This window comes from Lontra canadensis, unplaced genomic scaffold, assembly GCF_010015895.1.
Source record: "Lontra canadensis isolate GAN:19392208 unplaced genomic scaffold, GSC_riverotter_1.0 scaffold1, whole genome shotgun sequence".
Taxonomy (NCBI): domain Eukaryota; kingdom Metazoa; phylum Chordata; class Mammalia; order Carnivora; family Mustelidae; genus Lontra; species Lontra canadensis.
In genome coordinates, this window is record NW_022630995.1 from 10219676 (window position 1) to 10245419 (window position 25744).

The 25744-nt window shown below is 39.3% G+C and overlaps 1 protein-coding gene across 1 annotated transcript in view; it reads left to right on the top strand.

Annotated features, from left to right (window-relative positions):
- The window catches only part of GC (GC vitamin D binding protein), a 33572-nt gene extending 19808 nt beyond the window's left edge, over nucleotides 1-13764 (top strand). Inside the window, exons 7-13 of the mRNA XM_032843129.1 lie at nucleotides 1001-1130; nucleotides 2366-2568; nucleotides 3334-3463; nucleotides 3926-4023; nucleotides 5830-5962; nucleotides 11209-11263; nucleotides 13581-13764. Coding sequence (XP_032699020.1) covers nucleotides 1001-1130; nucleotides 2366-2568; nucleotides 3334-3463; nucleotides 3926-4023; nucleotides 5830-5962; nucleotides 11209-11238 — 724 coding nt within the window. The 3' untranslated portion in view covers nucleotides 11239-11263; nucleotides 13581-13764. The remainder of the gene's footprint in view (nucleotides 1-1000; nucleotides 1131-2365; nucleotides 2569-3333; nucleotides 3464-3925; nucleotides 4024-5829; nucleotides 5963-11208; nucleotides 11264-13580) is intronic.
- Nucleotides 13765-25744: the final 11980 nt, after the last annotated feature.

A 25744-nucleotide genomic window follows, 5' to 3' on the forward strand; every position in this document is an offset into this window, starting at 1 on the left:
AGTAGAAGAGATCCAAATATCTATTGATAGATGAATAAAGCAAATATAGAATATACATAGAATGGAATATTACGCAGCCTTGAAAAAAAATCCTATCACATGCTACGACAGGGATGAATGCTAAGTGACATTATGCTAAGTAAAATAGCAGTCACAGGAGGACAAATACTATAAGACTCCACTTCTGTGTAGTATCTAAAGTAGTGAAAAATCATAGAAACAAAGAAGGTAGCTCCCAAAAGACTGGAGTAGAGGCTATCAGGATTTAATGGGTATGTAGCTTCAGTTTAGCAAGATGGAAAGACTCTAGGGATCTGTTATATTTACAGCTATTTACTTATAGTAAATAATTTTAACACTACTGAACTATACACTAATAGTTAAGATGGCAAACTTAAGGTTTTGTGTTTTACCACAATTTAAAAAGAATACTTAATACAGAAAATATTTCTGGTATATTAAGTGAAAAATGCAAATGTATCAATAGTTTGGCAGAGTGTAATCCCTTATGAAATACTTAATACTTGATAAACGTTATAAAATGCTCCAGGGTTATATACCAAAATATCAACATTTATTAATTCTGTGGCCTAGGGCTATAGGTCTTTTTTTTTTAATCTGTGGTTTCTAAATGCATTTATAAGCCATTTTTAGAAGTACAAGGAAGTGCCACAAAAATAAGACATTGGCCTTATGAACAGGGACATTAGCGCTTTATTGCTTTTTTAGATCTAACATTTTAAAGTCATGCTTTCAGTAGGTAAATCTGGCAAGAAGAAAAGCTGCATATCAGGCTTAAAATAGGATGCCTTAGGGATGACTGAATTTTGAATAGTGGCTCTAGCTCATGGGATCCATCACACACGTAACAGATGGGTTCCACGCAGCTATTGAGGGCAAAGAGTTGAAACTATGGCATTATTCCTCCAGAGTGTAGGTTCATAATGAAACCAAGAAAACAGAATGTGGGTAAGCTAACAATTAATTTTTAACTGTTTAGCCATCTCATAAAATTAGCCCAGAAAGTGCCAACTGCTGAACTGGAAGATGTCTTGCCACTCGCTGAAGAGATCAACACAGTCCTCTCCAAGTGCTGTGAGTCCACCTCTGAGGACTGCATGGCCAAGGAGGTAAGAGAATCCTCATCATGGTCCATGTACTGAGTGGTAGACACTCGAGGTTGCTTTTCACAGACATCCACTCAATGAATCCTTATGAAATTTAAGTGTATTGTTAACTCCATTCTATAGATAAGGAAACAAGGTTAACCAGGATGAATAATTTGAAGTTTTACAACTAGTAAGAAGCAAAGTCCACACACACAAGGACAAGATCATCTAACTCCTGAGATCTTACTCTACCCACACAGCCCAATTCAGTTTAATTATAATTAAACAAGTTATTTAACTTAATTATAATTTCTAAAACTTAGTATTTAAACTTCAGTCCCTAGGTAACACTAGCCATATAGTTTACAATTTCTTTTTAGGGGAGCCTGGGTGGCTCAGTCGTTGGGCATCTGCCTTCAGCTCAGGTCATGATCCCAGGGGTCAGGTGCCCTGCTCAGCAGGAGGACTGCTTCCCCCCTCCCACTCCCCCTGCTTGGGTTCCCTCTCTTGCTGTGTCACTCTCTGTCAAATAAGTAAATACAATCTTTTAAAAATAAATAAATAAAAATAAAAATTCTTTTTAAAATTTAGGTTATCTCTACACCCAGCATGAGGCTGGAACTCTCGACCCTGAGATGAAGAGCCACATGCCCTGGGTGCCTGGGTGGCTCAGTGGGTTGAGCCTCTGCCTTCAGCTCAGGTCATGATCTTGGAGTCCTGGGATTGAGCCCCGCATCAGGCTCTCTGCTTAAAATCTTAAAAAAAAAAAAAAAAAAAAAGAGCCACATGCCCTACCAACTGAGCCAGCCAGGTGCCCCAGTAGCTGCATTTCAAATGCTCAATAGTATTGGACAGTATAGACTCAGACCACTTCATCATTAAGTTCTACTGAACAATATTGCAACCATTAGATTATTGGAAACTGCTCATGTTTATACCTGTTATAAACCGTGTCAGTTTTCTTTTCCCACCATTTCTCATTTATATAATCCTTCCAAGCGGATATGAATGTGAAGAGTTGCTTTATATAAAGGTTACTCCAAGTCTGTGGACCTCTTTAGAAATAGGTACATAGTATTACCTGGTCTTTTTCCACTAAGAAAACAGGTCTGGGTTAATAGGTGTTTTTCTATAACCTGGCTTAGAACCTTCCCTATATACCATGCCAGGGTTTGTAAGTCTCCCTAACCCTTCCTTATTTTTAATGAGGCCAACCAGGAAACTAACAGTGCCCAAACTCACAATTGCTTTTATAGCTACCTGAATACACAGTAAAAATCTGTGACAACTTATCCACAAAGGATTCTAAGTTTAAGGACTGCTGTCTAGAAAAAACGCCCATGGATGTGTTTGTGTGCACTTACTTCATGCCCGCCGCTCCAACACCAGAGCTGCCAGCCATTGAGCTGCCCACAAATTCAGATGTATGTGATAAAGGGAACACCAAAGCCATAGATCAGTAAGTACAGTTGATCAGAGTAATATTTTTCCTGACAGTATTGATATTCACTAGCATTAAATGACAAAGAAATTACCATTTCTTCCCATTCATCTCTTTTCATCCAACAAAGAACTAAAATATGCCATATGTTGCACAGACTATGAGCTGCATAAACTACGAGTATGTGCATATCCATGGCATAGAAATAGTTCACAAGTAGGATGGATTAACGGGTCAGAAAATTGCCAGTATTAGAGAGGTGAATTCAGACTAACTTTAGACTAATTTATATTTGTCTAAATATTTTCACAAATGCAAAGAGAGCAATGGAATAAGATAATGGAAGGATTTGCACAAATCTACTTTTACAGAAAAGCCATTCAAGGTACCTACTTGATGCTTTATGTAGTGTTCATTGTATTATAGTTACACAAAGGCTAGTTCCATATGCATTTGAAATAGATAGGTTTATATAGAATATGTGTGTGTGTGTGTGTGTGTGTGTGTGCGTGTGTTTGGGTGTGTATAGCACACATAAAACTTTAATTCAGTATTAACTAATCTGAATAGCTCCAAAGCAACTATTAATAATTTGCATTTTGATGAGACTCTTAATCCCAAACCTGTTGATTTGGAGTCAGTTGTACCTAAATCTTTTATTTTTAATTAAGATACAGAAGCCAGGTGATCAGCCTTCATAATAGAGGTCCAATTTCAAGCACGACACACATACACCAATCTACTCATGTTAAAGAATATTCTCTCCTTCTCCTCTCATGCCAGGTATACATTTGAACTAAGCAGGAGAACTCATCTTCCAGAAGTATTCCTCAGTAAAATACTTGAGCCAACCTTGAAAAGCCTTGTTGAATGCTGTGACTCTGGAGATGCTACCGGCTGTATGAACGTTCAGGTACCACTCCCTACCATTTTCTTTAGCAACCTTGGTAGAAGTCAAGGATTAGAAAATTGTAGCTCATGGGCCAAATCTGACCCAGTGCCTATGTTTGTACAGCCTATGAGCAAAGCATGGTCTTCTATTTTAAAATGGTCTGCTTTTAACTTTATGACAAAAATGTGAAACTCAAAATTCAGTCTTCATAAAGTTTCATTACAACACAGCCTTATTCCTTGTTTACAAATAGTTTATAGCTACTTTTGTGCCATATTGGCAGAGTGAATAATTACAAAAGAAACTATATATAGCTTATAAAACCAAAAATATTTACTATCTGACCTTATGCAGAAAATGTCTGCCAATGTCTGATGTAGATAATAAACACATATCCTAATACATTAAACAAAATTCTGATTTAACGTCTTCTAGAGCAATGCTTCAAGACAAGTAATTTTGTATGTAATTGTTTTCTTACAGGGCCCTCAACTGAAAAAGGAGTTATCCTCTTTCATTGAGAAGGGACAAAAACTATGTGCAGATTATTCAGAAAACACTTTTACTGAGTATAAGAAAAAGTAAGGGATTTTTTTGGCTCTTTTCTCCACATTTGTCAATAATAGTTTGGTATTGTGATTTGAAAGTATAGTTGAAGATTAAGATAAAGAAGAGGTGCAATCAAGAGTTTTAAAAGTAGAATCTAGTATCTATGTAGGAAGAAAGGAAGTCCTTTTCAGAGGGGAAAAAAAAAGTCACGTGCTTCAGGTGAGAGGTGAATTAGAAACATAGCCACAGAAGTAGGAATTATAAGACCCGCAGGAACTTGATTCAAAAAACAACAAATTAGCCCAAAGTTCATCAACGTTCTTGCCCTAAAGCTTACGTAGATGTTCCCACACATAATTGAGGAACTAGAAAACTGCCAGAAAAGGTTACCTAACTTTACAGCATATTGGGTCTGACAAGACAACACAAACTTTCCATCAAGTGTAGTATCACCCATGACCAACATGTGTTCTTTACAAATTGAAAATAACTAATCATCAGTCATGTTGTACGTGAGTAAACAGTCTTGTTTCTCAAGTAAGAGAAGAAAGACCACTGTAGTGAAAGGAATTTTACTGGGTTCCTAAAGATCCATGGCATTCCCAACTTAATTAAATAGATTTCTTAGATCCATCTCAAATCATCTTGATCAACACAGACCTAAAGCAAGCACAAATAGAGCTCCACAAAAAGACATAAGAATCCCGAAAGTAGGTCACCTCCTTCAATGACCCCCATGAAGCCTGCTTTAGCAGAACTCTAAAAGAAAATGAAAATTTGTGAAAACCTTAAGTTCAGAATGCTTATTTCTCAATTGTCAGAAAAAGTATAGAATAACATTAAATAGATAAAACAAGTTTTGTACTCCAGGGTTACACTGGGCAACTAACAATTTATATAATCGCAATATATTAAAAATAACAATGGAATAGAACTGACATTTGGGGTTATGAAATCAAAGGCTGAGACAACTGCATCCAGGTATTTGAAATCCTGCACAACAGTACACACACACACATCCACACTTTTTCTTTCTCCATTCTCTGAGTTCCTTCTGGTCTGACTTGCCTCCTCTTCCAACTCGGGACTTACTACTTTCAGTAATGCTTTTATGAGTCAACTAGCCCCCTCATCCTTTTGTCCTTTCCCAGCACCCACCTTGCCTCAACTAGACAATTTTGGGTTTCTACCACCTCCTATTGCCCACAACTAGGCTGGCAAGTTGTTCCTGGAGAAGGTCATAAAACCAGGCTGAGTTACCCATTGAAAGAGTCAAGAGATACCAAGATTATTACAGACAATCCTGAGAACTCAAGTCCTAGCACCATCTTAGACGGAAAGTTAACTGATAGTAGAGCTAACAAGAGTCCAAACTTCTGACCTTCTTTGTGTTTCTCCAACACAGTTAGTTGAGAAGTAGGCACACTGAAGGGGAAATTGTATAAAATAGAGAACAGAAAAAGTATTAAGGTGGCATAAAGTCCCATGATGAAAATACTCTTTAAGGAGCTTGAAAACTAGCCCTGGAGAGAAGATGAAAAGTCAGGAAGAATAGGAGAGGAAGGAGTCATGTTAATATACTTGAGCAAGTGAAAGGGGAAAGACAGGAATTCATATCCAGCAACATGAATTTTAAGTTTACTTTTAGGATCTTAAAAGAGATGGAGATTCACTTTCTAACCTCGAATTGAGTTGCCAAAAATCACTCCACAGATCTGAAATTTAAGAACTATTTCCATTTTTTTTTTTTTATTGTGAGAGACCTGGAGTAATCATCTTGCATCAGTAAGGTTTGTAAAGTACATCTAATAAAACCTTACATACACATGGTCTTTCAGACTAGCAGAGCAATTAAAAGCACAATTGCCTGATGCCAGTGCCGTGGAACTCCAAGGGCTGATTGACAAGCGCTCAGACTTTGCCTCCAAGTGCTGTTCCATAAACTCACCTCCACTCTACTGTCATTCAGAGGTAAGAAAATTTAACCCTCTACTTAGCACTGTACAGTATTTTAAGAACTCCTATACTCAGATTCACTAACTCCTCTATTACTGAGATGCCATTATGTGTCAGACTCTTCCTGACACTTTCATGGGAAAGACAAAACAATTACTGTTTCCTTGTTATGCTAATTTGAAAGCAAATTGAGGCAGTTGAAAACTTTGTTGCCTATATTCATAAACCCTTATGTTACAAAGTATACTGCAGCGTTTTTCAAACTGAAGGTTATAACATATTAACAGCTTTTTAAGACGGAAAAAAAAATGTGGTAGAAAGAGTCCATCTCACACAGTGAGTGTAAATATTTGTGAATTTAACTTCATATATGTACATGCATATCAGTGTCAGTAGATAGAAATACTTTTAGAAACCTGGATCACAAACCTTCTCTCTTAAAAAAATTTAATTTTAAGAAAAAAGTGCAACTGAAAATTAATGGTCACTAATATCTCTTTAGAGTAAGAGGTTCTAAAAGTTAAAAAGGAGTCATTTTTAATTACAAAAAAAAAAAAAATTTAGACACTATTGATTTGCTTCCAAACTTTAAAAGCTAAAGAAATCAAAAGTCACACATCTTCCAATTACCCTCCCCACTCCCACTAGCTCTGTGTTCACTTTTCTTTAAATGTAAATGTTAATCTCCCTCCTCCTCCATTCCCTTTACCCTATTCCCCTCCTAACTTTCCTTCTGTCCCTTAAATGAAATTTGCATAGATACCAGGTCATTTATTTTTTTACCTTGTGCATAACAGGCATTTCCAGCAACCCCTTTTTTCTGTAGTCTGTTAGTGTATCCTTTCTACTACATCTGAGACTGTGGGTTTTCTCCTATAAGCCCTATAAGCCGTGTGAGGCAAGTACTTAGTGTCCTATCTTTATGCAGACTGAACCTAAAAGGAGGGGAGGAGAGCCCAATGCAGGCCATATGGGTTCCCTGCCTGTAGCTCTGGTCATTCTCTGAGATTTTGTTAAATGTTTTAAGCTAGGATGTCTTCTACCAAGTCAACTTGTATCTATCCCATTCCATGGGGAGAGTTTCTGTTGGCCTTTTTCAAATACAGTAAGCCCATTTGCATCTTCCATTTGACCTGTTACTCCCCAGCAGTCATTAATTATTTAGAAGAGTCAAAAAGATAACATTTCTTTCACTTTACTGTGAATTTGGAGGTATTAGTAATAATTCCAAGAACTGTGTTGTCTCACCAATTCCACTTCTGGAATAGAGAGGCTGGGTTAAGAACAACTCTATGCCAGGGCACCTGGGTGGCTCAGTGGGTTAAGGCTCCACCTTCAACTAGGGTCAGGATCTCAGGGCCCTGGGATTGAGCCCCACATCAGGCTCTCTGCTCAGCAGGGAGCCTGCTTCCCCCTCTCTCTCTGCCTGCCTCTCTGTCTACTTGTGATCTCTGTCTCTGTCAAATAAATAAATTAAAAAGTATTTTTAAAAAAGAACAACTCTATGCCAAAATATTTTCTTCCTTTGCTCCCCTCTTTCTGCTTATGATATTAAATTATATCCTTTTCTTACTCTGGCCGTGGCTGTTGAGATTGGACTGATTTTACTATTGTTTATTTTGTCATGTGTTGGGGAAACATCCTTTATGATCCATTATTGACCCAACATTTTTGTGTTTTTACATGAAAAGAATTTAACTATTGTGTAAGTCAATACTTAGGCTAATAATTTAATGTCAGTTAGAAGTCCTCTTCTATAAGTTGGATAAACTTGTGTAAATTCTTGAAGATCTTCAGTTAAACCATGAAAATGACAAAAGCTTGGTTTCATCTTATTATTCTACCATTTTTCTATTTCTAATATTCTATTAGAGCACATTGAGAATACTTATATGTATATAAGTATATTTTTTATACTTAAAATGGCTTTTTAAAAGTTAGTCAAGTCTTAAATGATATATCTGATAAAGGGTTGGTATCCAAACTATATAAATAACTAGAAGCCCCAGTGGCCTGATGGATAAGCATTGGCCTCCCAAAATATATAAATAACTTATAAGATACCACCCAAAAACTGAATAATCCAATTTAAAAAAATTGAATAAATGTCTATTCATGTCTTCTACCCAAGAAGCCATATGGATGGCCAACAGACATATGAAAAGATGCTCAACATCACCGGATATCAGGGAAATATAAATCAAAACTCCAAGAAGATACCACCTCACACCTGTCAAAATGGTTAAAATAACCACACAAGAAACATGTGTTGGCAAGGATGCTAAGAAAGGGGAACCTTCTTACACTGTTGGTGGGAATGCAAACTGGTACAGCCACTCTGGAAAACAATATGGAGTTTTCTAAAAAGGTTAAAAATAGAACTGGTCTATAACCCAGTAATTACACTGCTAGGTAATTACTCAAAGGATACAAAAAATACTGATTTGAAGGGGCATAGCCCAAGTATCCATCTACTGATGAATGGATAAAGAAGAGGTGGTATATATACACACAATGGAATATTACTGAGCCATAAAAAATGAAATATTGCCATTTTCAACAACATGTTGGAGCTGCAGAGTATTATTCTAAGTGAAATAAGCCAATCAGAGAAGGACAAGTACCATATGATTTCCCTCCTATGTTGAATTTTAAGAAATAAAACATATGAGCAAAGAGAAAAAAAATCAAGAAACAAACCCTGAACTCTAGAAAAAAAACTGATGATCATGAGAAGGGAGAAGGATAGGGGCATGGGTTAAACAGGTGATGGGGATTAAAGAGCACTATATAATGAGTACTGGGTGATGCAGGGAATGCTGAATCACTGTCATATACCTGAAACTAATCACACTGCTGGAATTTAAAACTTAAAATTTAGGCAAGTCTGTGCTCTGAGTACTAACAATTTAGTGACGTTTTATTTGTTTCTGGCTGTATAGCACCTAACAAAGTCCTAATTAGTTTGCCAAACTGAGTTACATCACCTTGTTTTTCTGCTTAATATCCTAGGAGATCCTGATTTCTCTTCTAATTTGTACATTCACAACCTAGAACCAAACCTATTTGTCAATCTTGTGTGTAGCCATTTATAAAGTTAGAACTCCAGATGAAGAATAAAAGCCTATTCTTTAAATTCTGCTGAGAAATAGATTATGTTCATCTTTCATGAAAATGCAAGCCAAGTGAAATTCTAAACAAAAATTGGAGGAGTTGGATTGCTAGAATATTTTGGTCATTTCCAGCATTAAAATGCTTAGCATAAAACAGCTGAGCAGTCCCTTCCTTTACTACCAACCTACAACAGCTGAATTAGGTTTCTTTATCCCAGAAAAATAAAATTACTTCACCTATTTGTTACCAGCAGATTTTGCTGAGAGTCTCAATTATTAAAAGGACTAAGTATTTATATTTTTACATTTTGTCAAAAGCAATTTTTGTTATCTGTTTATCCATAGACACACTTTCCTTTTTGACATCATAGAAGACAAACTGAACAACAGCACACAACACATGCTTCCCTCAAGTCTGTTGCTTTTCTTTTTTTGAGTTGCATTCAGATTTTTTATTATAACACGTTGCTATTTAGAAATGTTGAATTTTCAATTACGATGATGAAAAGGCAGGCTTATAATGATTTTCTTGCTTCATATCCAGCTAATGTAGAGCAGTGCTGCTCCCGAAGAGCCAATCTTTCAGTAATTGCTAGAGAAGAGGGAGACAAATGGAACGGAGGCTCTCGCACACATGTGGTTGTCTGGATTGCTGGGAGAGGAGACCCTCTGCTGTTTGAATTAGCCCTTTTTTTTTAAGATTTTGTTTATTTATTTGACAGACAGAGATCACAAGGAGGCAGAGAGGCAGGCAGATAGAGAGAGGGAGAAGCAAGCTTCCCGCTGAGCAGAGAGCCCGATGTGGGGCTCGATCCCAGGACCCTGGGACTATGACCCGAGCCGAAGGCAGAGGCTCCAACCCACCAAGCCACCCAGGCGCCCCTATCTTAGCCCTTTAGATGGTTTTCTACACTAATCTCACAGTTAGGTTAATGAGCTGGCCTCCAGGATTTCATGTTAGAACAGCGTTTGTTTTGATTCTCAATGCTTGGTGTCAATATTTGTCCTGTCTTCCTATAATATTTGGGATATAGTTTATTAATTCTCCTTGCCCTACATTTGCTTAACAGATTTTTCCTTAAAAATGTTGCCTATCTACTACATTGACTCCAAGTCATTTATACCCAGGGACCCACCTCTATCTACCTTTCTAAATATACTCGGCACAGCCACTAGAAGAATGACAAATGGCACTTCTGAACCAGACTAAAAAAGTGTTTCATTAATTTCAACATGTCCAAAATCTTCCCCTTAAAGTCCTCCTTTTGTGTTTCCTAAGGTTATGAGAATCACCACCATTTACTCATTGTCTAAGTTAACAAGTGACCTTGATATTGTCTTTTTTTTAATATATGTCCAAATACCAAATCCCATTGATTCTAACACATCAGTTATCTCTACCTCCCCACTTCTACATTATTGGTACTTAAGTGTAGGCAAACTTTTGCCTGAATTACAATGTCCCAGTTGGTCTCCTGTTTCCAGTCCCACCACCTTCCATGCCTCACACTGAACCTCATCTCTATACAGAGGTCAAAATAACCTTTGTAAAATACAAAATAGTTAGCACATTCCTCTATCTGCATTGCATCTAAAATTTTGTTTTTGTAATAGAGAGTTTGGACCCTTGACTTCTTTTCCAGTCGGACCTACCGTTACTTCTCGTTCCTCCTGCCTTTTTGTTTTTTCCTCCTGAACTACTTGCAGTCTTTCAAGTACATTCAGCTTGCTCTCACCTCAAGGATTTTGCACATAATGACTCAGCGCAGACTGCCTGATGCTCACTCCAACCTGGCTAAGTCTTTCATCAAGTCTCAGGATTCAATTTAGGCTTCACCTACCTCCTTTGGGAATCCTTCCCTGGCACTCAAGCTCTTCCATTAGCCCTTACCATTCCATGCACACCCAGGAACTGGCACTTGGTAACTATGGTCATTTCTTTCTTGTCTGTTTTTCCTGGAACACTGTAAATTCTAAGGGCAGGGACAGTATAAAACTAAATAAATGTGAATGATGACTAATAAAAAATTTAATGTAAAGCTACATTTGACAAGAATCTTTTCCCTCAAGCAAGGTTCAAATTTGTGTATACCTTCTGCAACAGTTTATGAGATACTTTGTGACTTAGATAACGTTTTTTCATTTCAGATTGATGTTGAAATGAAAAACATCCTATAGTCCTGATGCATGTGTGTGGTCTTAGGTAAGTATAGTTTTTAAAGGCAAGTAAGTATAGTTTTTAAAGTCCCAGATATATACTTTAAAAATCCAAGAACAATTTGAATAGTCTCCTTGCTAACTATCAACTATTCAAATTCATTTTACAGTGAAAACATTAAGCATATGGAAAAGTTAAGGAGCTTATACACACATACACAACCAACTTCTGACCCATTTAGGCCTAGAATCCAGGTCCCCAGCTTGGTACTGTACCCATTACAACATTACATCTAAGATAATGACAACATGGAGATCATTTCAGCAACTTTGGTGCATTCAAAGTTTAAAGACTCAGTTTAAAGTCAGAATCCATCAAGTCTTAAAGAGAACAGGGTTCTTAGAAGGAAAGAGGCATTTTTCAAATTAAATCAACATGTTTCAAGTATTATCACTTGCTTATTTTAGATATTACACTTTCACCCATAAAAAAAATACATGATGATGTTAAGAGCATAAAATAGAACCTCACACCGTAAACTGAAGTTGACCTCAACTCTGCATGTTACAAGATTATTCTCTCCAGATTTAATTGCACTCATTTTAAAGATATTACTTTTGAGATTAAAAGTGATGAAAATCATTTCAGTTTATTTCAGACCTTCATTGAACAGAGAAGCTTTTTAATGTTATAAGATTGTTATTTTGCTGATTTATTGACAACATTCCTCAAAATGATATGGAAGCAAAGACCATTGACTAAGGAAATCAAATCATTCCATCACATCCAATATAAACTCTTTGAATATAAAACAGTAAAAAAGAAAATTAACATCCTGAGAGGCAGGATAATGGGGGTGGTCACAGAAACTCTTGAAATTACCCACTCCACATTAGAATCCCCCCTCCAACTATCTATCTTTGTTAGCAAGTTATTATACTCCCTAAAGCTCAGTGTCTTTTTTTTTTTTTTTTTTTTTTTTTTTTTTTTGCGAAAAGAGCATTACAGTATCTAGCTATCAGCACTGTTATAAAGATGAAGGGAAGGGAATGTATGGAAAACACCTAGGAAGTGGCAGTCCTACCTGCAAAATTGCTGCTGCGGCTTCAACTACAGATAACATGAACCTAAACTCAAATGGGTTTCCCCCAGGTAGATCAGTCTTCTTGTATTCTAAATTGCTCTAGAATAGATTCATATTCTTCTGAGTTTTCTCTTACAAGAACATGATGACTCTCCCATGGCAGAAGGGACACATACTGTTCAGTGTGAAGTAGCTCCTAAAACGGTTACACCAACTGCAGCTGGCTATGCATTCTATCTCAGTGAGAGACGTTGAGTTATCTGTATTGCGTCAATCTGGATCATTTCATCTGTATTTCATCAGATGAAGAGCTGAAGCCTTGGCCTCAGGGGTTCTCACCCTTAGGTACACCTATGATCCCAGTCTTCCAGCCAACAATGCGACATGACTTCATTCTTAACTAATATTATAAACCGGAGTTGTCCTCTTGACCGTTATTGGTCCCCTTGATCACTTTCTTTCTTCAAGCCCCAAAATTCATTGTGGCATACCTCACTAGAGAGAGAATTACAGGTTCCTGCAAAATCCCATGAGACCAGTTAGCTTTTTTTTCCTTCAGCTTGGGAACTAGTGTTCCCTGGGTTGCCGACAAATAAAGGAGTCGGCTCCCATCACAGATTCAAGTTGGATAGAAAACACCACCAGAATCACATTCACCACAGCCAGGTGCTTACACCTTGAGAGAAACCCACGAAGAAAGCATGAGTCTCCTGTCTCTCCTGTCTCTTCCTCAAAGGCATAAACTCTGTACAATGAAAGATGGAATCCCTTGCACTGTACACATCAAACTATGTTATAACTCTGCTGCTGCATCTCAGTGGGTTTGGTAACCAAGGGGTAGAGGGGACATATTTGCCTCATTACAAAGTAGAGGGGGATTTGATAAAAACTTACACTAAGTGTTTTATAAAAAAAAACTACTCTCTCAATCCCATGACTAGGAAGGCTCATGTGCTATTGGTTGCTGCATTTTTTGTTTTGGCTGTAACCATTCATTCTCTGAGTGCAAAGTTACAAACAACATTAATTCAAAGAAAAAAAGAAAAGCTACGATATATCTTGACATAACAACAGTGATGGCCTTTTAGACAGGTCTTGGGAATTTCTTACATTTTTGGTCTGGACCCATGAATTGGGCCATGGTGGATATATGCGTCATGCTAGACAGGTTTCTCTTTAAACATAAAAATAACCAGGCCTTATAAACATCTGCTAAGTGATATTATGACTGTTGCCCATTAGCTGTTTTTCTAACATTTATTTTCATTATTCTTATAGATCTGGTTTTGAAACCACCTGGGACCATCTGATGGCCTAACCTAAGCAAAACCAGAGCTCCTGGGGAGACCAGTAGGATACTCTCTGCTTTTTATCAGCTACAATATCTTTATACAATGATAAGTTTGATAATTTGCTATGAAAATAAATATAATGCAGACCACAAATGTTACCGAGGATAATATTACAATGTTGATCTTCAGCTCTGTCCCTATGATTTTCACAAAGATGCTGTTTTAGGCAGCCCCAGCCTCATGAGAACCTGCTTTCTTCTAGTTCTCTGTGGTCTTTCCAGAAGATTCACAACATTAAGTATCCACTTTCAAATTCCCAGCACACTAAGCTCCCTTTCTTGATTGCTTCTCAGGTTTAATAGGTACCATTAAGGAAAAGGTAGCCAGACTTCTATCATAAATAGCCTGGGATCCCTCACTTCTTAAAGAACCACCACTGCCTTCCTGAGAACACCTTTGTGCTCCCAGCTATAGGTTGTGTGGCATTAAGTAGGTAACATCTGCCTTGCATAAAAATCTCTGTGATCTGAACATTTTTATCTTTGCTAAAGATGAGCCCTCAGAGCAATTTATTGGGTCAAAATTCTAAAAACCTGATTTTAGCTTAATTCAACTTACCACATGTACACTGTATAAGATATTTTTGTGTGCTTCCTTTGCTCAGGGAAAAATGAATGTTCTAAGTGGACAGGTTTTGTTTTGAAAAAAACAGTCATACTTTTAGAATAAGCACCTCTCTGAAATCCATACAAGCTAAGGAAAACTTCTATATTTATAAGTAATTGCCTGAAAGAATCTACATTTATCTCATAGTGGATGTAGAGTTATATGGTAGAGATGAAGCAGATTTTGTAGCAAATATAAGTGGAGTTACATTAACCAAAATCATCCTCGGTCATGCCTCAAGATTCTAAGTCTTCTCACCAGGAAGAATATCATTAACTAAGCCAAGGTCAAATCCTCAAGACTTTAGCGGCCAGTAACTGGAAAATAAAATGCCTGTCTCCTTGCAGCTTTTGTAGAAGGGGCCAGTCTTACATCCCACAAAGATTTCAAAATGGGAAATGAACCTCAAGTGGAAAGTTCTTCAGATGCCACAAAGAAAAAAAAGGGGGGGGCAACAAACTATGCAGTACATATTTAGGCAGGATTTTAAATTTCTTAAAGTCCTTTTATACTTCCAAAGTATCTTGGTGAACCTTCAAAACCAACTCTGGGATGTAAACATTATTGATAACTCCAAAAAGGCAAATGAGTGGCCTACAGTAACAGGCAAGAACAAAGCAGAGACTTAGCCTTCAAGTCCAGATGCCATGCCCATTAGTCTTGAAAGGTATATTGGAAGAATGTGCTCCCTGATGAAATTAGTTCTGGAAACAATATCATGTATCTTCCTTGAAGAGTCACAATCGACCGGGTACAATTTAGCGTCCCTAATTTAACCACTGACCCCTTTTTCTTTGAGTATCACCCAGAATTATTGCTCTGTAAAATTAATCTTGGAAAATTCTGCTCCGTTCTTGAGAAATCATTCATAAACCACTACAATCATGCCCATTTTGGTCAAGCATTTTTATGCCCGACCAAGGAGAACTGGGTGTTTTTTGTCACTAAATATTCAATAAATGTTATATAATGGGTTGAAGTAGTGTTTTCATGGTTCCCTGAATATATTTCTCAGCAAACTCTGAAAAACTTTCATTGCTTTTTTTTTTTTATATTAAGGATCTCTGACCCAAATATACCATCATTATAATACAAGTTTAAATTTGAGACTTTATATGCATAATTATGCTTGTATTTGTTACACTTTATGGGAAGCAGAGATCTTTTGAGAAGATATTGTCAAAATTCACACTTACTTCCTAAGTGCTTTTCGTCATTAAAGAGATGATTTTGAATTTCCATCTACTGTCCACCAGAGGTGATTTTACTTGTTAGTGTCTATTATATATATAAATGATCCTCCGTTTTTTATGCATTACTTATCACCTTCTTCCAAAAACAAGGTACTCACCATAATAGAAACAAACACAATTCCTTGTTTCTAAAAATGGCAATCACAAACTGTATCAGTAAGGGTTCTCCAAAGAAATAGAACTAAGAGGAGATAGAAAAACAGGGAGAGTTCATAGAATTGGCTTACCCAGTCGTGGAGTGGCGGGCGAGTCTGAAGTTCACAAGGAGGCGGACAGTCTGGAAACTCACACAGGGTTTCTGTGTTGCAGCCTCGAGATAAAAATAGAGTTTTGCTTTTAAGGCCTTTGATTGGATGAGGCCTATGCACATTGTAAAGGGTAGTAATCTCTTTTACTTAAAGTCAGCTGGTGACTGATGTTAATCACATCTACAAAATACCTTTACAACAACATCTAGCCTAACATTTGACTAAACAAATGGCCACCATACCCTAGCCAAGTTGACCCATACAGTTCAGCCATCACACAAAACTTCTGGAAATTGCACTGTCCTATACAAGACTTAATGTCTTTCAAACTGTAGTACTAACACCCTGTGTTTTTCTAGATGCCTAAATCATTCCACAGGTGATTTTTTTTTCTTTTGTACTTTTTTTTCCATTTTATTTTATTTTATTTTATTTCTTTTCAGTGTTCCAGAATTCATTGTTTATGCACCACACCCAGTGCTCCATGCAATACGTGCCCTCCTTAATACCCACCACCAGGCTCCCCCAAATCCCAGCCCCCTCCCCTCCAAAACCTTCAGTTTGTTGGTGATTCTTAAACCATCACCTGAGAATCATCACCTTAAGTGGTCTACACAGGATTAGTATATTAATACCTTTTCCTGGAAATTCTTTTAAAAAGCTCCTTTTTACGGAGATTTTAATTTAAAAACAACAAGGAGAAAGCCTTTCTATTATGTCATTTAATCCAACAGCAATATGCTCTAATGAAACAAGAATTGAGTCAACTTGACAGTTTACCCACTTTCCAAACAGCTAGAAATAAACAAGAAGACTAAGAAGCTTGTGCTTTTATGACTCTGGCCTTCTTTCTGTGTACCCCTCCCCACCATCAAAGCCTTGCCTTCACCCAGTGTAGAGACCAGCAATTCTCAGAGATTCAGGTTTAATCAGTCTTGAATGGAACCTGCTGTACAAAAGTCTAACTCGCTGCTTTAGAAGCCTAGTACATGGGGCACTTGGGTGGCTCAGTTGGTTAAGCATCTGCCTTTGGCTCAGATCATGACCTTAGGGTCCAGGGATCAAGCCCCCAAGTCAGGCTTTCTGCTCAGTGGGGAGTCAGCTTCGCCTTCTCACTCTCCCTCTGTGCTCGCTCTGTCTTTCCTTTGTCTCTCTCCCTCAAATAAATTAAATCTTGAAAAAAAAAAAAAAAAAGTCTGGGCACCCTCACCCAAACTAGAAAAAGGAAGCATCTGAAATCAACCAGTGAAGGACCTGCTGGCTAAGTGGTTATACTGGGCAAGAGTGAATTTCTAATACTACTTTCTGTCAGTCTGCCATTGCATTATGAAAATGCTGTCAATTATGGAATAAAATGTTTGTCTCCCATTACAGAAAACCCGGTCATGGATAATCAAGTCAAAAGATGGCCTTTCCCAGAGGCAGTTTCTTCCTTGTCCATTCCAGGATCTGAGATATTCTTTTCCCCACCAGGCCAAGAAAATACCTAATTATTCTTTCCACTACATGCACCACCGCAAGTCTCATCGTTTTACAACTAATTCTTTCCAGCAAATTCTAGTTTGCAGTTAATGATAATACCTACTTACCCATCCACCAAGGAGGGGTTCGGAATTCCTATATTGCTTCTGTCCCAGTAAGAAAATTTCCAATAATGGATTAAGTGTCTTTTTCATGCTACAAGCCCAGAAATACAGATCCTTGAAACCCTGGATGCTGCACCGCGGCAAGCCTGGCCAGGCAGGACACGCTTGCTTCAAATAGAAGTGTCTTTGCCTCCACCTTGCGGCTAACAGGCCTAAATGCAGATAGCTGTGCGGAAAGCTATTCTGAAATCAGATTTTCATAAAGTGGGTAGACACTGATCACCTTGTGCTACAGCTCTGTTTAGAGCAACATGAAAAGCCAAGTTGAAAGAATGAGCAACCTTTATTCCCAGAGATTTTAGCAACTGTGTGAATTTCGCCATTTTGTACATAAAAGGCCAGATGATCTATTTTTTTTTTCATTTAGTTCCTGAGGATGTTTAAAATTTTGAGAAAAGAAAATTAAGCCATTTTTTTCTCTTAAAAGATAGCATTAGTGAAGGAGTAGGAGTATCGTCTCAATATTAAACTCCTGCTAAGTTTAGGTAAGAAAATGTAAAAAAAATAGTACAATACTTCACTTTTTACACACTGTGTTGCTGTCAATAGCCGACCTCTGTGCTTCCGAACCAAATTATAACTGGAAGACACGGTTTGGGATAAAGAAGAACAATAGCTTTTAGCTGGTTAAGCGTCTGTCTCCTGCTGAGGTCATGATCCCAAGGTCCTGGGATGCAGTCCTGCCTCTGGCTCCCTGCTCAGCCCGAGTCGGCTGCTCCCTTCCCGTCGACCCCTCCCCCTGGCTCGTGCTCGCTCGCTCCCAAAAAAATAAGTAAAATCTTAAAAATACATACATATTAGCAACAACAACAATAACAACAACAAGGCTGCAAATCCCTCCCAGAGCGAGGGACTGGGGGTTTTATGGGGAAATACAGGATCTGACAGGTTTCATCAGGAGCCGTGTATGCACTGCCAGCCTTAGTCCTCTTCGGTGTGGTACCAGGTTCCTGAAACAAAATGCTAAGAAAGGAGGAGGGGAGTTTTTCAGAAAACAGTTAAAAGGTTTCTTTAAAATAGAGCTTCCCTGAGAGCCTGGGCGGCTGGGTGGGTGCAGCATCCAAGTCCATTTCCGCTCAGGTCAGGATCTCGGGGTCTTGGGTTCAGCTGGGCACTGAGCCCAGGGCCTGCTAGAGATCCTTTCCTCTCCCTCCGCTCCTCCCCGAAATCGCTCTCTAAATAAACAAACAAATAAAATCTTTTTTTGTTTATTTAAGATTTTATTGATTGGGGCGCCTGGTTGGCTCAGAGGGTTAAAGCCTCTGCTTTGGGCTCAGGTCATGATCCAGGGTCCTGGGGTCAAGCCCCGCATCTGGCTCTCTGCTCAGCAGGGAGCCTGCTTCCTCCTCTCTCTCTGCCTGCCTCTCTGCCTGCTTGTGATCTCTCTCTGTCAAATAAATCAATAAAAATCTTTTTTAAAAAAGATTTTTATTGATTTATTTGACAGAGATAGAGCACCCAAGCCGGGGAGCGGCAGAGGGAGAGGGAGAAGCAGGCTCCCCGCAGAGCAGGGGGCCTCAGGCGGGACTTGACCCCAGGACCCTGGATCATGACCTGGGCGGAAGGCAGATGCTTCGCTGACTGATCACCCAGCCGCCGCGATCATTTTTTTTTTTTTAATACCGAGCTTCGCTGGAGCACTGGTGCAGCCGTTTTGATTTTTGTCCAACTTTACGCTTGAGCGGTTTCAGTGTTACTTTTTCAGAAACTTTCCCATCTTATCTCGTTCCGTCTTCCTCGGATTTACATGAGGCAGAGAACCTGGGTCCTGATGCGACTAATTTACAGGCGAGACGGGCTCCGCGGGAGGCGCTCACGCCCACAGCAGAGACGCAGGAACAAAGCGCAGCGCTAAGTGCCCCCAACGTCAGGCGCGGCGGGTACCACTCGCGCCCCAGCGCCCGATGCTCGGGAGGCCGTCGCCCTGACGGAGCAGCTGAGAGCAGTAGCAACCGTCAAAACTCTGCTCAGGCCTGTCCGTGTGGACTGAGCTCGGGGTTTCCTGTGCAGTCGCGCTCCGGCCGTGGCGCGGCCGTCCCCAAAGCGTTTTCCTCCGCAGAAGCTGGACCCGCATGGAAGCAACCAACCGCGGGGCCCCTTGAGCATCTCCCTCCTGGCGCTCTGTGCCCAGGGTCCCCGCGGGCAGCCTCAGGGCAGCCAGCCCGTTCCCGCGGCGGCTGCAGATGCCCGAGGATCCCAAGATAGACGGGCGGAAGCTGTCCTTTCGCGTCAGCCCTCGGAAGGCAGGCAGCGTCCCTCCCACTGCGCTCTGGCCAGCGGGCCTGCAAACGCCCCAGCAGCTCCGAGAGGAGACGAGATAGACTGCGGTGTTCGACCAATGGAGTTTCCACCAACAGTACAAAATGTTTAGATCAACACATTTGTCATCGGCAGTGGTAATGCAGAACCCCACAACGCGCTCCAAAGGCTAGGGAAATGATGTAAATAGGGGTCAGATCCAAGTATAGATTTGTTGACCAGAAGGAAAATCACCAACATTTTTTAAAAATTACTTTCTAGGTTAGTAATCTGTGGAGTAGTTCCTAGAATAAGTTTAGATATAAAATTAGATGAAAATAATAAACAGATATAAACACAGAATAAGGTCAATACTCCTTCGAACTTAACATCAAATAAAGTGAATTCGTCTCTAATGAGTTTTTGTCACCCAGTCTATCATATCTGGCTCCTTGTCATTCATATGTCCCCAGTTATGATGTCTCATACACTCACGTTAAACCAACAAATACGCTTAGCTGTTACTCTAATTTCTAATAGATTATCTGTATGTAAAAAGCAGAGAATTACGGACACCGGGGTGGCTCAGTCAGTCAAACATCTGCCTTTGACTCAGGTCATGGTCTCAGGGTCCTGGGATCAAGCCCCACATTAGGCTCCCCGCTCAGCGGGGAGTCTGTTTCTCCCTCTGACCCTCCCCGCTCTTATGCTCTGTCTCTCTCTCAAATAAATAAAATCTTATTTTTAAAAAAGAAGCAGAGAATCACATAGTGATGCATTGTCAGTTATTAACTCAAAGATAGCAATGATGTGGTTAATTTTGATGCAAGTAAAATCAATACTGTCATCGTTTGGCAATTACATATAGTCATTTATATAATTTTTAATTGGTAAGTCTGTACTTCAAAATGGTGGCTCCAAGCATTTCCATGTAACCATGGAAACACTGAGTAAGTATAATGCAAACATTACGTAAAATTGTCTGACATGTTAAAATTTTAGAACTGCATCATTATTGCCGTGAATATACGACAGATCATCGTTCCTGAAAATAGACCTCCCATGTCTTTCTTCTATTACTTAGCTATTCCTGAAAAACAACCATGAAGCCAGGATGTGCTGTGGTTTAATACTTAACTAAAAAGAAGGGACAGTTCTCTCCGGAGCACGTGTCTGTGACACTGATCACTGTCTCCACTCGTCTGCTGACATTTACGAGACGAGTATGCAAAACATGAAAGGACTGGACTTCCACCCAGAAACTCGGGCTTTCAGAGCATACCAACTGCAAGACTTCGATCTACCCACACCTTTGTTCGTGCTCCAAGGGCAACGAGGTCATCACTGTTTATCATTCATCTCCTTCAGGAAGATTTGAGACAAAGGAAAGACAAGAAGTAACAAGTCATCTGAACACCACTGTCTCTCTGACTTGCATACCTAAGAGATTTGATTCTTTTCTGCTACTTTATACAAAATTCAGTACCATTGACCCCTTTCCAATCAGAGATTGATCTGTGACTCTGCCAGTCCAGAACACAATCTTTACAAAATAGAATCAAGGGTTGTATCTCATGCTCCTCACCCCCCTCTCCCTCATAAAAGACTCTTTTATCTCATTAACTAAGTTGCTAAGAATATCAGTGGTGATTAGGACTTTTCAGGATGGAGCCCCTTTCTCTATGCATAGATAATTAAGAAAACACATGATTTGATTTTAAGCCCAGCCACAACACAACTTTAAAATAACTACATTGTCCGTACTTAGTGACGTTTCATTTAGAAAGGCATGCTTTCCCCAGCCACTATCCACACGTCCAGCCTCTGTTTTAAGTCACTCCGTTCTCTTTTAACAACCAGGCTAGGGGCACCAGGGTGGCTCAGTCGGGTAAGCAGCTATCTTCAGCTCAGGTCATGATCCTGGCACCCTGGCACCCTGGCATCCTGGCATTCCAGGACCCAGCCTGTTTTGGGCTTCCTGTTCAGCAGGGAGTTTTCTTGTCCCTCTCCCTCTGCCTCTCCCCACTGCTCATGCTTTCTCATTTTCTCTCAAACAAATAAATAAAATCTTAAAAAAAAATAGCCAGGCTAAGAGGAACCTTGAGGTTCATAGTTACGTTATGTAGGTAGAACAGAAAGAAGAGGGATTTGGGGGAAGATGCCCCTCTTCTCATAATCCATACTTCATAATTTGGGGGAAGATGTCCCTCTTCTCATAATCCATAATTCATGATTTGGGGGAAGATGTCCCTCTTCTCATGATCCATACTTTATTTGACCCCCAAAATGGAAACCTCTCCCCTGCATCAGGGGGTTAGGCAACAACTAAGCCTCTTCAGAATTTAAAAGGAATGGATGATACTTCTTTCTTCAAAGCCTAAAAGAAACAATAGTACTTGACCTGTACCTCTCTTGGGCCTAGGCACACAGAGCTCTAACTCTGGGCACCAAACTTTAAGATACCCTATTCTCCCCTTTGTCCAGCCAGGATCCCCTGACTTCCCACCATGGGGCTAGGCATCTATCAAGCCAAAGGGACATGCCCCCCTAAAATCAACTCTTCCTCCTTCCAGACCTTATTCTAGTACCCAGAATGCCAGAATTCCATTCCGTTCCAGCATCTACATAGGTCTCCTCTCTAGGGGGACCACATGATTGGTGCACCAAGAGGCACTTGTTTATAGAGGGTGTATAGAGGCTTTAGACAGATGGACCAGCATGTGCACGTGCATACTATGAGATCGTCACGGAGGCGAACAGAGTTGGATCTGGGAGGGAAACAGAGACAGGCCACAGGGTCGAGGCGGCCTTTCTGCATTTTGCCAAGTTCTACTATAGAGTTCAGAGGGATCTAAGAATTTCAGGCCTAAACCTGGATTTTCAGGTTGTTATAAAATTACATTTGCCGAACAAGGAGGATAAAACATCTTTTATTTATTTAACAGTTTGTCAGATGTATTTCAAACTGTCCAATATTTGGACATGTGCTCTGTGGGCCTCTATTTCTGTCTTTCCACCTGGGCCGGCAGTTCCAGTCAGGTCCTCATTTTACAGGTACTGAAATGGATCAAGTAGGTGACTTCTTCTTCCCCGACCCCCACAAAAACATGAAAACAATACACAGCCTCATTCACACAGGCTTCTTTTTTTTAAGATTTTATTCATTTATCTGACAGACAGAGATCACAAGCAGGCAGAGAAGCAGGCAGAGAGAGAGGAAAGGAAACAGGCTCCCCGCTGAGCAGAGAGCCCAATGCGGGGCTCACACAGGCTTAACCCCAAATTGCACCTAGGCTCTTCAGCATGGTGACATCAAGCAAGCTGCTGGCACTCTTGCCTCCAAGGCTGGAAACTAAAATGATGTGAAAAACTAACAACCATAACAACAATAATTATGAGAATCTTTGGAGAGTCTGAAGGCTGGGGAATTCCCTAAAGGCCATCTTAGGCTTGGGAACATCGAGCTGGGAGAGAGGTTGAGTGGAGTGGATTCAACCCTGGGCAGAGTAAGTGGAAGAAAGCTTCTGTAATCTGCTCAGGCATTCAGGAAAGTTTAAAACGCTAATAAGATCATAAAACAGGGGCTGAATAAATGAGAAGACAGTCCATGCTCTTGAAGTGAATAATTCAATATCACAAAAGTATCAATCCTCTTCAAATTTATAAGTTAAATACAATCCCCCGTTAAAATTCCAGGTGAATTTTTTAAAAATTCATTCAAAATCCTTATTTGAAAATGTATACAGAAATTTAAAAATCTACAAGAAAGAAGTCAAAAAAGGAAGAATAATGTGTGGGAATGTACATAAGCAGATATTAAGATATAATAAAAAAACATACAAAAAGTTAAGTAAAATAGAATAGAAATCCAGGTCTATATGGAACTTAAAACTATAGTAATGGTGTCATAAATCACTGTGAAAAGGTTGGATTGTTTTGTAGATATTGTGACATTTTTCTTCAGTGTGTAGAAAAATTAAATTGGAATGTTATCAAATAGCATATGTGAAGATACAAAGGGACTAAACTCTTTAAGGTAAACTTAGAATACTCTGGAATTAATAGGGAAGAATGTAAGTAAACATATTCATAACATGGGGTCAGGAGCAACCTACTTCAAAAAGATGCAAAAAAGGACAAATCTTAAGCAAAATAGTGATGGATTTGCAATTCTAAAACTGACAAGGCATTAAAATTTAGAAAATAAAAGAAAATCCACAAAGAAAATAAAATAAAATGCACCATCAAATGACCAGGGGAACCACAGAGGATTTTTAGGGTAGTAAAGCTATTCTGCACGATTCTGTGACAGTGGACAAAGGACATTACACATTTGTCAAAACCCACAGAACTGTACAACCCAAATGCTGAACGTTAATGTATGCAACTTCAAGAACATCATTTATGAGGTCAAAGATCAGAGGAAAGAATGCAGACTATGACAAGAGAATTTAACTGTATTATAAATGTACGAAGCAACTTCACCAGAAGGGTCGGGGGAAATGGTGTCAACCCTCACAACTTTAGAAACAAATGAAGTCTGTTAAGACGAAGGATGAAAGGAATAATGCATAAGCACTGCACTCCAGTTGATAAAGTTATTTCCCGTGGAGATACTTGTTGACAATCCTGATACTGCTACCACATGTACTGGAACTGAATTATTAGTAAGTGGATGGAAGATACTAGGAGCCAAGTATCTCACTGTTGGAATGGACGTTTACAAATAAGAGACGCAAAGAAGCTGAAATGATGTAATGGAGTCGAGTTGGAGACATCAGTAAGAACCCATGTTTAACTTAAGGTAGCTACAGATGGCTACATACAGAAATATTTATGAATGTGTGTATATACACTGGGTTTCGTACACACACGTGTGTGCTTGCTCTGTCCACAGAGAAGGCCTGAAAGAAATGATAATCCAGAAGCCATGAACATACCAAGCACTCTGACCCTAGTTTCTAATGCCATTCTTGCCAACAAAAGGAGTTAAGGATCCTTGGAGAAATGACTGTTAATATTCAGAATGAGCCTAGAGTATATTGTAGTATCGGGAAGAATGAAAGTGCTCAAAAAAGGGGGGGAAAAAACCCACGAAGACTGGGGTAAGTCAGTGGGACAAAGGAGCCAATGTAAAGAGTTCCCAGTGGTCAAAGCCGGAACAAAATATATACAGTAGTATTGAATTATAACCCAAAGTATAAATAAATGTCCATGAGTTAGTCCACACTAATATAAATAAATGATTGTGTAAATTAATAAATGAGAGAGGAGAGACAAAACTTCCCTGCAAAAGCATTACAAATAAAGTACGTGAACATTTTCCCCCTAAAAAAAGGGACCATAAGTCCCCACGCCTTCTGCATGGACGTTGCATAGCGACTTTCTTCCAACGAATTATTTATGTTTAAAAATGGGGGAGAAAAGAGATTTTACAAGAGAGAAACCTGAAAAACACTGCTTTGGCCGACTAATCAAAATCAACATCAATAATCATAAATTATGCTGATGATTGATATGATGGAATGAAAATGAAACTTGAGGGGCGCCTGGGGGGCTCAGTGGGTTGAAGTCTCTGCCTTCGGCCTGGGTCATGATCTCAGGGTCCTGGGATGGAGCCCCACATCAGGTTCCCTGCTCAGCAAGGAGCCTGCTTCCTCCTCTCTCTGCCTGCCTCTCTGCCTACCTGTGATATGTCTCTGCCAAAGAAATAAATAATATCTTTAAAAAAAGAAAAAAAGAAAATGAAACTTGACTTCTGTGGTCTCCCTCCTAAATAGCTGTAAACTCAGTTTATTAATGAGAAAAACATGAGAGAAATTCCAAGAGAGAAACATTCTATAAAATACCTGGGCCAGTATTCCTCAAACCTCTGTCAAGTTCCTCAAAAACAAGAAAAGTCTGAGAAACCATCACTCCAAGAGGAGCCCAAGGTGACCCAAAGACTAAATAAAATGTGATACCTGTTTGGGATCCTGGACCAGGAAAGTGTATGAGGTAAAAACTAAGGAAATCTAAATAAACTATCATTCATTAATTGTAACAAATGTATTATTCAAATGTAAAATGTTAATAGGGAAAACTGTGGGAGTGAGAGAG